This window comes from Grammomys surdaster, unplaced genomic scaffold, assembly GCF_004785775.1.
Source record: "Grammomys surdaster isolate TR1022 unplaced genomic scaffold, NIH_TR_1.0 332439, whole genome shotgun sequence".
NCBI classification, from domain to species: domain Eukaryota; kingdom Metazoa; phylum Chordata; class Mammalia; order Rodentia; family Muridae; genus Grammomys; species Grammomys surdaster.
This window is the reverse complement of record NW_021627671.1, coordinates 7,010-19,109: the sequence shown is the minus strand read 5'-3', so window position 1 is coordinate 19,109 and position 12,100 is coordinate 7,010. Positions and strand designations below refer to the sequence as shown.

General features: G+C 41.6%; 1 protein-coding gene across 1 annotated transcript; it reads right to left on the bottom strand.

The window, feature by feature from the left end:
* Positions 1-426: 426 nt before the first annotated feature.
* Positions 427-10,199, bottom strand: LOC114616531 (succinate--CoA ligase [GDP-forming] subunit beta, mitochondrial-like). The gene is made up of 4 exons (XM_028761972.1): positions 10,193-10,199; positions 8,327-8,426; positions 7,420-7,510; positions 427-629 (listed from the first exon to the last, which is right to left on the bottom strand). Exons 1-4 carry the CDS (start codon positions 10,197-10,199, stop codon positions 447-449), a joined length of 381 nt encoding a protein of 126 aa, XP_028617805.1. The 3' UTR covers positions 427-446.
* Positions 10,200-12,100: the final 1,901 nt, after the last annotated feature.

Genomic DNA, 12,100 nt, shown 5'->3' with positions numbered 1-12,100 from the left:
GGGAGGGGAGAGGAGAGGAGAGAAGAGGGGAAGGGAGGGGAGAGGAGAGGAGAAAGGAAAGGAGGGGAGGGAAGAGGAGAGGTGAGGAGAGAAGGGGAGGAGAGGTGAGGGAAGGGGAGGGGACAGAAGATAAGGAGAGGAGGGGAGAGGAGAGGGAAGAGGAGGGGGAGGAGAGGAGAGGATAGGAGAAGGGAGAGGGGGAAGAGAGTGGGAGGAGAGGGAGAAGAGAGGGGAGACAAGAGGGAAGGAAAGGGGAGGAGAGGAGAGGAGAAGGTACGGGAGGGGAGGAGAGAAGGGGAGAGGAAAGGAAAGAAAAGCCTTTGAATATTAGACACTTCAGTTCTGCCTGAGGAGATTCAGCATCTTCACCTCACATCTCAGCAACAGGTCCAGTGCTCCCTGCCTCAGACTCCACAACAAATATTGAACAGTTAGTACTCTAACAATCAGTTACATGGCTGGCTAATAAAACATACCTTAAAGATGAGTTCTGGACTGGAAGCTGCCACTTCTTCAATATCAACGCCCCCCTGGGGACTGCCCACTATCACAGGGCCATTATGGGACCGGTCCATCAGAATGGCCAAGTAAGTTTCTCTAGAAATATCCAGGGCTTCAGCAACCATCACCTATGATCACAAGAATGAGAAGTCCAGTTAACTTTGTGTAGAGTACATCTGAGCTTTGAAATTTAACACACACACAGACACACACAAACACACAAACACAAAACCAACAGCCTCATTTGTTTCTAGGCTCCTGTCATGCCATGGATCATTGTCCAAAGCTCTGGGGAGTCTACGAGGTGCATAAGACATAGTGTCAGCGCCTTAATTAACCCTGTTAAATCCTCAAGTATCTGGTTTGCCCCAGGAACCATCCAACTCCCATCTCAGTTTCTCTTTCTGGTAAATCTGTGTCATTTGAGAAAGCCTCCAGTGAAGCAGCTGTTTTAATTTGACACATTAACAGTACATATGCATTATTATACTGGTACAAAACTAAGTTTGGCTACAAATAAGAGACTTTTTTTATATAATATACTGATGTTGCATATATTTATACATTTCTGTGTCCTGCATAGCTCTGTTTTATTTTATTTTATATTATACTCTCTACAAATAAACATAATATTTGGTCGTTGAAAATAATGCAGCCACTGGGTCTGATCGTACAGGCTTGTAATTGGAGCTACTTAGGAGGCTGAGACAGGAGGACACCAAGATAAGTCCTGGTTGGGCTGCAGATTCAGTTTGAGGCTAGCCTGGGCTGCTGAATGTGACCATGACTTAAAAGCAAAAGTGTTCTCAGCCCCTTCCCCCGCCCTCTTGCCATCCTTCACTTCTAACACATAGTTTGTCTAATACAAAGTTGGTCTAGTGAGATATTCAATGACTGTGAGTAGTCTTAGAAGTGATACAGCATTCGAATTCTTAGGCTAAGTGTCATTCACAAGCTGTATCCTCTGCCTTTTGGAGCACTAACTGATACGCTGTGCACTCTATCAGACTTCAGTTGGTGAAGACCAGCTGCTGTCTCCACCAGTTCTTGCTTGGAAGAAATAATGTTTTACTTTTTTTTAAAAAAACAAAGCAAAACAAAACAAATCCCGCAGGAAAGTAATGAGTAGTTCACATAAAGACTCAATGGTTTTTTGTGTTATAAAGCCATCTTTGTGACCCAGGATGCTAGAGTATTTTAAGGATTGTTACAGAAAAATTTGGTGGACTGAATAACACTAACCTCCAGGGAAGCTCAGGGAGATGAATTTCAAAACACTTTCATTTTAGTTCTACAAAGATTATCAACAGACATAGCCTTTTTGTGAGATCCCCTGATATTCAAAATATCTTAAGTTTCATTATTTGATTTGACCAATTTATCTCTTCTCCTCCTTCCCTCATATCCTGCTACTCAAATTTTAAGTCTGAGTTGAATAGCAATGTGTAAACTATTCATAACGTAACAGCAGAGAGTTAAGATTCTATGAAACCATCCGATTTCATATTTCCTATTTCCTATTTCCTATAGAGCAGTAGCTGGTACTGATGACAGTGATCATGGATCTCTTGAGAAGTGCTGCCTCACACCCTTTTCTCTCCCAAGCAACATGTAGCACAATAGCACAGAGTCAGAGAAAAATTCCTGCTATTGATGTGTGTGTGTGTGTGTGTGTTTGCGCGCGCACGTACATATGCATGAATTAAATAGCACCTCTAATAAGCTTAAGAAATTGAATGTTTCTATTAGCCTGTAGCCTAGCTCTTGAGAATATGGAGTTGACACATTTTCCTTACCCCTCTACTACATTTAAATAAAACTTTAAGTCAACAGAAACAGGAAGAACCAGAAAACTTAAAAGGAGAAAGCAGTCTTGTTGGCAAGTGAGACATGAGGAAGCACCCTGTGCTGGGCTCCACCTTGTAAATCAGGCTAGATACTGCAGGAACTGATAACCCAGGAATGTCAACAATCACAGGCAAGGGAGTCTCTGGGTCACAGGGTTCTTGGCAGACATCTACCAAGCATCAGCAGCAAGTAATACCATCAACAATGAACATGCTGTCCAAATAAAGTTAAATGAATATGTGAAATTAAAACTCCAATCCCAGTAATAATTGCTACTGAAAAAAAAAAAGAGAAAACATTAGGTATAAATCTGAAAATATATAAATATCTCAAACCTATTTTCTGAGCACTATGTAACTGTGAGAGCAAGAATAAAGGCAGAGCTAAGAAGAGAGTCATTTTTTAATGGACACTGAGGTTTAACATAGCAAACATTGACTCTCCCCAAACTAATATAGCAGATTAAGACAATGTCTATTGAAAGCTCAGCAAGAGATTTTTTTTTCTATTAACTAAGACAAGATTATTTTAAGAAGCATATGATAAGGTACAATAACAGGAATAGAGTACACTGAAAACAAAGGAATGAAATGAGAAAAGCAGTGTCTACAGATTAAAGCATACTGCATGCTACAACAATTAAGTGCTAGCAGCAGGAGATACAGCCAGCTAATTTTTGACAATGGCACAAATGCTTTTGTCAATATAAAATACAATAAAGGGAAAACGCATCATTTTAAAGGGAGTACACATACAAATGGACATCCAAAGGTAAAAACAAAAACCACAGGCCTAAGTCTGTCACCTTAATCAAAAGTAACTCAAAAGCCGACACACAAAAAAGAAAAACTATTACAAACTTAACAGAAATCCTTGTTCTTAGAATGTACCAAGAGCCCAGTCCACAAAAGAACAGTGATATTTTGGACTTCATCAAAATGAAGTATTTTTGTTCTACAAAATGTTCTCCTCTACTAAGATGAGGATGCCAATCACAGCAACAGAACCTGCTAACACAGTACAGATGCAACAAGCCTATGCTGAGCCCATCAGTCAGTCTTCCGATGTAAGGCGAGATCATTGCTGAGGAGTGAGCCCCGATGACTCCTGGTCCCTCTTAATGCAATGACAATGAGCACAGCCTTAAAGGAGAGCCGACAGTGACAAATGAGCAAATGAAAAGGTGTCTGGATCTGTAGCTTCAAGGGATATGGAATTTTAAATAAGGATGAAATAGCATTACATATTTACAAAAATGGCTCAAATTTTAAGCAATGACTACTAAATGTTGACTAGAATGTGGAGAACTCCAGTCATTGTACATTACAGATGGCACTGTACAGTGGTACCATCAACTTGCCAAATATTTGACAGTTTCTAAAACAAAATAAAACAAAAATCAACTGATCATACAACTACACATAATTCTAAATTCATCTGCCAAATAAAGAACTATCTACACCAAAATCTGTCCATAAATGTATAGAATGCTTCAATGTGTAACAGAGCAACTTAAAACAATTGAGATATTAATATATGATGACTTAAGGAACTGTGGAACACACATATTACAGAATATTATATATCAATGAAAAGACACAATCTCCATATATCACAGATAGAAGCCTATTCTCAAAGGTTATACAGTGTATAATTTAATTTCTACAACATTCTAGAAAGGTTTATGTTCCTCAGCATTCATGTGCTGTACTCTCATTTCCACTGAAATGCTATTTAAAGCCAGGCTATGGCAAAGACCTCAGGAGTGGGGTTAGTGCCCTTTTAAATGGGAACTCAGAGCTCCCTCAGCCTTCCAATCATACAGAAACACAAGAGAAATTTGACCCTCTCCTCACCAAACACAAAATCTAAGAGAGACTTTACTTAGACTTTCTGCTTTCTATATGGTGAGCTCACCTAGGTTGTGCTAGTCTTTTATACCAGTCTTCATGGACACAGACAGAAGCATTCAGCATTTTATTTTACCTAAGCATTTAGGTGTATAATAATTTATTTAAATTATAACATTCTTATATAGCATGCTACTAACAACATGAGGCATGGGCCAGGAAAAGCTGGAACATCACTAAACACACCAGCAAAAGGAAGAAGGAATCTGTAGGAAACATCATTGCTGATATCAGGGAATTGAGCACCATCTGTGGTACCTGGGAGCATCTCAGGACCAATATTAACCTATGCAGGTTCTCGAACACAGGAGGCCTATAACTCAATATATTGTTTATCTTGGCTCTAGTAAAAGGCCCAAAAGATACTGTGTGATGACTTTAATCCTTGAACTCAACCCAGCTAAAGGGAGACAATGCAGTGGGCACCACATATCCTGGAAAGATGAAAGTGAGACCTGGCCATCACTATATCTGGGGCCATCAATGGATTCTCCAGATGTCTGTCTTGAAAATGAAAGGAACAGTCAGGTATGAAGCCTTCAGCTTTTCCTGAAGTCAGAATATTCTGAATCTCCACTGTCACATTGTCTATGAAACACTTAAAACAAATATCTATCATTACAGTGCTGGTTAAATACTAATTACCCTCAGTGACTGGAAGAGTATACTTCTAGCAAAGAAGAAGACAGGTGGAGGAGGACCAAGAGGAGGAGGAGGAGCAGCAGGAGGAAGAGGACCAGGAGGAAGAGGACCAGGACTAGGAGGAAAAGGAGCAGGAGGAGGAGAGGACCAGGAGGAAGAGGACCAGGAGGAGGAAGAGGACCAGGACTAGGAGGAAAAGGAGCAGGAGGAGGAGAGGACCAGGAGGAGGAAGAGGACCAGGAAGAAGAAGAACAAGAGGAGGAAGAGAAGGAAGAAGAGGAGGAAGAAGAGGAGGAGGGAGAGGAAGGAGACATTACCAGATGTCCTGACTTGGGGAAAGGTGCAACAATGCAGTCACTTGCTTAGCACGCCTTGGAGGAAGATGACAAAAACAGGCCATTTTCTGTTGCATAGCAAATTTGAGGCTAGCCTGAGCTCAAAAACACAATCCCAACAAGGAAGCAGAACAAAAGCATTAACACATGAATGCTGTTACAGAAACATGATACAGCCTAGACATCAGAAGAAGACAAATAGTACACAGCAATTCCTTCCAGAATGGGAGCTCATAATTCTTACTTTCTGACTCTTATCCTATTGAAATTATTACATGTTACTGAATTATGGGAAAACAGACTTAAAAATAAATTACTCTAGTAGTTTCTGGCGATGCCTCGCTTCTCAAGAACATGCTTATCTCCATCGTGTGAGGGACTTAGCTACAAGCCACTTTTCTGTAGAATTTTTTTACTATATAGTGTAAATCTGCTTTGAGTAGATATTCTTATATGCTTTTTAAAAGTTTCACAACTTCTAATCTCCAGTCCCATGTGTCCACCTAAAATAACAATTCCCTACAAACACAGTGCTAATTATGCTATCTATGGACAAATCCTGAGTAAGTTATGCAGGTGACAACTCATCATCAGACTTAAAGGAAATAAAAGTAGAGTTCCAGTGTGAACAGGAACCAATCAACCCCAGTCTGACAGTGCCTCCATCCACCTGAGAGACAGATGAAACAACACTCAGCTTTTGGGTTTGCTTCTCAGCATTTGAGATGACTTGGTGTTTCCATAGATGAAGCTAATGACCTAACAGTATCCCAAAGTCCTGCTGTTACTGGAGCTGTGTTATGATGATCCTAGGCACTGGCTGTCTTAACAAGCTAGGCTCAGCATGAAGACTCAACGGGCCAATTAAAAAAACAATAGTGAGACACAGAGGATGTTCATTCAATGTGTCACACTGGAAGAGGAACACAGAGAACATACCCCACCCACCCAAGCCCATCTTTTGGGTCCTGACATGAATTTAGAGCAAGCGGTCTGAGTAGCTATGACATCAAGGCAGAGTGCTCTAACTTGTTCTCCAGATTGTGAGAAACCTTCCTGGGAGACCAGCTCCTCTCCAGCCCAGCAGCCAGGTATGGCCTTTCCCTTTTCCCACCCAGCATGACATTCCTGAGGAGATTCCATGTTCTTGGAGTGTACTGTTTCAATAGCCTGAGAGGCACAAAGAAGGACACAAATGTCTCCTTAGGATATCTTGTTTTCCAGTGTCTCTATTTTGGCTAGGATTGACTCTACCATGATTTAATAAGGACAAGCTTTCTAAGGCCACGTCAAGAACTTTCTAAAGTTCTATAAAACTAAAAATAGAATGTACCACTCAGTGATCCCCAAGTAAAGCACAAGAGAGAGGCTGTAAGTCTCTCATATTATGGCAACAGAGCAGGGCCAAAAAGTGGGGCCCAGTTAGGATGGCCCTTTCCAGCCATACTGTCTTCAGGGTTGCCACATGTGACACTCAAGGGGCCCCGCTCATGAGTTCACAGTACACTGTGTACATGAGTCTCTGCATGGTCTTCATCTTGCACTGGAGTATACACAACAGACAGCTTCAGTTGATTCACACATGAAGACAGGAACAAAAGGCTGAAAACAGGGAGGAGGGAAAGGCAGAACCTGGACTTGGCTCCTACATTCACAACTGCACAGCAGAGGCAGGCCATTTTTCTTTGAGCTTTACTTCCTCTTCATCTGTATGTCTATGTGCCATATGTACGCATGCACATGGGTGCACACGCCATACGTGCTTACTGCTAGCAGTTTTCTCTAATAATACACTTGTAGCAGTAAGTGGCTTAAAAGCATGAGGTGTTTTGTAAGAAAAGCCACTGCAACAGGCAGTTCTAATAGAAAGGACTGAGGGTGGGGCTGCATGGGAAAGGAAGCCAGAGGCTTACAGAGTGCAAGGCTGCCCAGCTATGTCTTGTCAGCTTTAAGCAGAATGTATCTGTACTTTGAATGGAAAACTGCTGCTCCGCTCATTCACCTCACTGGGTTTTGGTGAAGGGTCAATGTCCACAGCCCTTCAGGTCTTTCTTCCAAGACACAGCACTCCCTAAACAAACCTTGTCAAAGAACAGTGTTTCATGAGAATCTGTCAGAGCAAGTCTACCTCTCTGTTCTTTTGTTTTAAGTGCATGTGAAATGAATAAGAACATCCACATTACCTTGTTAACTTTCACACCTTCTTTTGGTGTTTGTTTGGTTGCTAGATTATAACCAATCATCTGCTCTGCCAGCTGTCCCACCACTTTAGGGCTAACAGGGACAAAAAAAAAAAAAAAAAGAGGGAATGACAAAGGAAAAACAATTAGGGTATATTGCAAATCACTATACAGCAGGGTTCACAGTATCAAGGGTCACCTCCACCACCTCACCTCCTCACACCCACACTGCCCAGGGTCTACCTCCAGCCCACATCCCCCCATTACCCACAGAATGCATATCTTTCGATTTACATTCTGTGTGTCTAGTGCTTCATGAAACTCACTGAAAGGCAAATACAAATGAAGGAACGAGTGAATGAGTGAAGGGATGCTGAACTCTGCTACCCCCCCCCCCCCAAAAAAAAAACCAAATGTGTAAAGAAACAATACTGGATGCATAACAGACTTAGATAGAAACTGATAATGGATGATCTGGGAAACAGTAAACAATGGGAGGGAAAACAAGGACCACAATCAATGAAAGACTGTGATGATGTTTGGTACTGGGGCAGGATGCTGGGAAAATGCTCAGATAAAGGCAGGCTTAAACTATCAGACCAGACACCACAAAGACGCCACTGGTCACAAGAACCACAAAATATTTTTTTCATGGAAATGAGATGATGAAAATGCTATTTCAGTTGCAAGCAGTGTTGTTTCTTAGGATGTGTCACAAATTGTCTGGGAGAGAGGAAGCATAATCTTCCTCAGTGCAGGATAAAAAACCTTCTAATGAGAAGGAAGCCCTGAGGCAAGGCCCTGCCAGAGCCTCACTTTCCTCTCAGTACCTTACACTGCCCCAGCCCCGGACCTGTTCCAGAACCCTTCAGTCAAGATCAGAATGGGGACCTAAACCATTCAGACTTACTCTTTTGTTAAATGAACACCTCCTTTCAAACCGCTATCGAAGACACCTTTTCCTCTTCCTCCAGCTAAGATCTGGGCTTTTAAAACAATTTCTTTTGCATCTGAAAAAGAAAAATCCAGACAGTAGTTGTTTCAAATCCTTTCCTTTTTTCATCTCTTTTTTAAAGGGGCAGGAAAAAAAAAGCAATAATAGTATAGAGCTTCCACATAACTTTGCTAAATCAATTTTCAAAATGAAGACAAAACACTTCAAAATAATTTTAAAAGCTTGTTTACAGAGGACAGTCAAATACATCCCATTGGTGTAGGCCCCTGGTAGTCACACCTATGGAGACAGCCCAGCTCCTGTTCCCTTGTCTTTTGAGTGTTCTAGAGTGCACTGAATAAAGCCAGGGAAGCAGTATGACGTTTACTGTGTCATGACACTCCCATGTGGCAGAGGATCTGACGGTGAGCTTTGAGATGTCAGAGGGAGATGGGACTGGGTACAGAAAGGGTTTACAGACAAGACACAAAGGCTGACTTTAATAACTGTATTCCTGGAAACTAACAGTTTTCTGAGTAGTTGTTCTATATATTGACAGGGATAGCCAAGAAAGAAGGAAATGAATTAAAACTAAAAGCAAGCAATATTTTTTGTAAAGTATTGGCAAAATGAAAAAATCTCCTAGGGGAAAAAGGGTTTGAGAATATTTGTTTCTCAGCTCATGCAAAGAAAGAATAAACTCTCAGCTCCTGACCTTTTAGACCAGAGTTATAAACTCAAATGTGTCTATAGGCCTGGCAGGGAAGTGGGGTGACAAGTCACCTACTGATAAATGGGGTCTTTAGCAAGCAAGAGCTCTCTTTCTCTATTTGGGGGGAGAGAGAACGCTCCAAATCAGATGTGTTAACAAACCAATCACCACACATCTCAGGCCATAGCAGGCCTGTGTTTATGCATCATCTTTATTTAAATGAGAGATAAATCATCTTCCATTAGGCTGCCATGGTTTTCTGTTCTGCCCGTGTTCTTCCCTCAGTGAGGTAGTGTTAACCACAGACCTCTGTGACTCAGTTTACTATGTGAAACAGCAGTCAGGATTGTTTTAAGGATTAGAGGAGAGAAAGCTGGGAGTGAGGTGCCTTCATAGTTAAAGTGTAAGCATAAGGACCTAAGTTCCCATCCCCAGCATTCAAGTAAGGGCAACAGCACAAGCTTGTTATCCCAGTGCTGGGGAAGTAAAGACAGGAAATCCCTGGAGTGCAGCAGCTGGCTGCCCTCTGTGAATCAGTGAGCCCCAGAACTGTCTCAAAACTAAGATGAGGACTGACCGGAGAAAACATCCAACAAGTCTTCTCTCCTACACTCCCATGCATGTGTACTCTAAACATTCAAACCAATGAATATAAGCTTTAAATAACTGCCATAATTCACGCTGAGTTCTAGCTGTAAGTTGTCGGCTGCTTCATTGCCACTGCTGCTCACAGTCAATCAGGTAAAGACTGAAGGTCAAAGATCCACAGAGGTTTTACTATAGGGAGCTGTAACAAGACTGAACACACTGGAGGCACAGGGTCAGTGACCAGCCAGCCCATGCTGAGACTGCAGCTGCAAGGCTCATTTGTGGCTGTCCCTGCTAGACTCCTGTCTCTCACAAGAACCTATCCTCCCATAACCAAGGCTCAGGCAAAGCACAGCTCCTTCTTAGAATACAGCCCTGTCCCACTTTTGACTCTTGCTTTTGCCTTTAACATGAACCATCACCTCAGTAGCTGAACCCTGACTTGGAACAAGGTGGCAACCAATAAGCTGGGTGAAAACAAGCTATGGCTACTGTTCACTATCAGAACTCCCCAGAAGAGTAGTCGAGCCAAGTGAACTCACTGTCCATTTCGGCTACTGCACGGGACAGCAGCCAATGCACGTGCAGTAATACTGCACTGACAGAAATCTGGATTAAGACACCCAACTCTATGGCTAGGGGTATATGTGCCTCAGTAGAAGAGCAAGCCTGCCTAAGCCTGTGTTTCACCATCAGCACTGTAAGACAATAAGCAAATAAAACTCCTATAGAAGTACACAAAAGGACAAAAGAAGATACCCTTCTGAAAAGAGGTTATTTTAAAGAAGCACACAGCGCTATGACAGCATGAAGAGGAAGCTCGGTACAGGAGCTGAAGTGCTGATTTCAATGGCTGGTGCATTCACAAAGTCTGATGGCTATCACCATAACGATTACTCTCAGTGATCGCCAAAAATGGTAGAGAGAGAGAGATGTTTCCTATTTGTCCTCTGAAGACATCAAGGAGAGAAAATATGGTTTGCTATCCGTTCAAAGGTTTAACTACAGTCCTTTCACATTCTTAAAGAGCGTCAGGGCACTCCAGTGTCATTATCAACCTCGATGCCCTTGTTGCTCAGGAGAGAAATGGTTCCCTCTCAGCTTTTCAACAGCACAACTGGAGTGCCAGGCAGCACCCCTAACTGGCCACTGGCTGATCAGTGGTACTCCAAAGGCTGGTTAAACCAGTTCTAGTCATCAACCACCAAGACCCAGAAATGGCTGTAGCCTGGATGGAATTTATCAATTGGCCTGTCACTATCTGCCATCACATCAGAGGAGTCCGTGTCATCCTGGTGGTAAGCCATGCAAACATTTTGGTGACTGATGTCACATTATCAGGACACTAACACTTGGATTTGTTTTCTTTTGGAGTATCACAGATAGAACCCTGGGACTGACCCATCCTAGCCCATGCTAAGAATGTGCTCTGCAACAGAGCTGTTCTGGTAGCCCCACCCCAAAGTCTGTGCAAATAAAAAATAGGAAAAGGGGTCAATTCAGTCTGCTATCTCCCACAACTTGTATACCAATCAGAAATACCTTCATTAAAATAAGTAAATGCTAAGTATGGGAACTGAGCAGCCTCTAGTATAGCAGTTTCACTTCTTGAGAAAGACTCAAGAAGGGGTTTAATTCAACTAGTTCTTACGTAAATTTATGGAAAGGGGCTAAATTCTACTCAAAGGGTACCAATCTCTTCCTTCGGTAGTTACCAAGTTCATTTCACTTACTGTCACCGTTCCATTTCATTCAAAGATCTGATTTTTCAAAAATAAAAGCGCAAAAATAAAATCTGGTTTTCTGAATATTGCCTCCTGTCTCATTTTGACCAGAATTACAAAAAAGCCCACGTGTGCAGCTCAAGTTATCTGGATTATTTTACTTAACCACAGTATGACAAGCTAGAACCTGTTTACAGAAGCAGATTACATATATACATTAATAGTCATAGCATTAGACTGCAGTTGCCTCACATGTAGCATTCTCATTCCTGAAGTTGATGTGTAGCGACCTTAGCAAGCAATGTGCCCATGGGATTTTATTCCTTTCCTGGTAAGTTTTGGATCATAAAAAGCAGTTTGATAGAAATCACTTTATTAAGATTTTTATATACAGATGGGGGAAGCCATACTAGACAGATACATATAAATTCTCAGATGCTCTCTAAACTTAGAGAACATCTGCTAGAATTATCTTAGGAAGCCCTACTATGGGTTTGCATTACTCTGCTGGCTGAAAATGTTACCTCCATCTTGACTGCGAGTGTTATTTTGTTTTATTCTGATAATCTACTTTTGTGCCAGGTTTATGGTCCCCCCAAGTCTCACTCTGCATAATGAATGCTCTTAGAAGCATTGTTAAATATAAATGAAAAAGCTAAAATCATTAAGAAAAATACTGAAAATAAATAAGACATGTTTTTATTAGGCACATTTTATAAAAATGAT

Bases quoted from the DNA above. Each gene is read 5' to 3' on its own strand.
- LOC114616531 (XM_028761972.1), bottom strand. The intron at 7,511-8,326 runs GTAAGTCTGAAT...TGTCCCTGTTAG, and splicing joins GGTGTTCATTTAACAAAAGA to CCCTAAAGTGGTGGGACAGC. The intron at 630-7,419 runs GTAATGTGGATG...TTGTGATCATAG, and splicing joins AAGGTGTGAAAGTTAACAAG to GTGATGGTTGCTGAAGCCCT.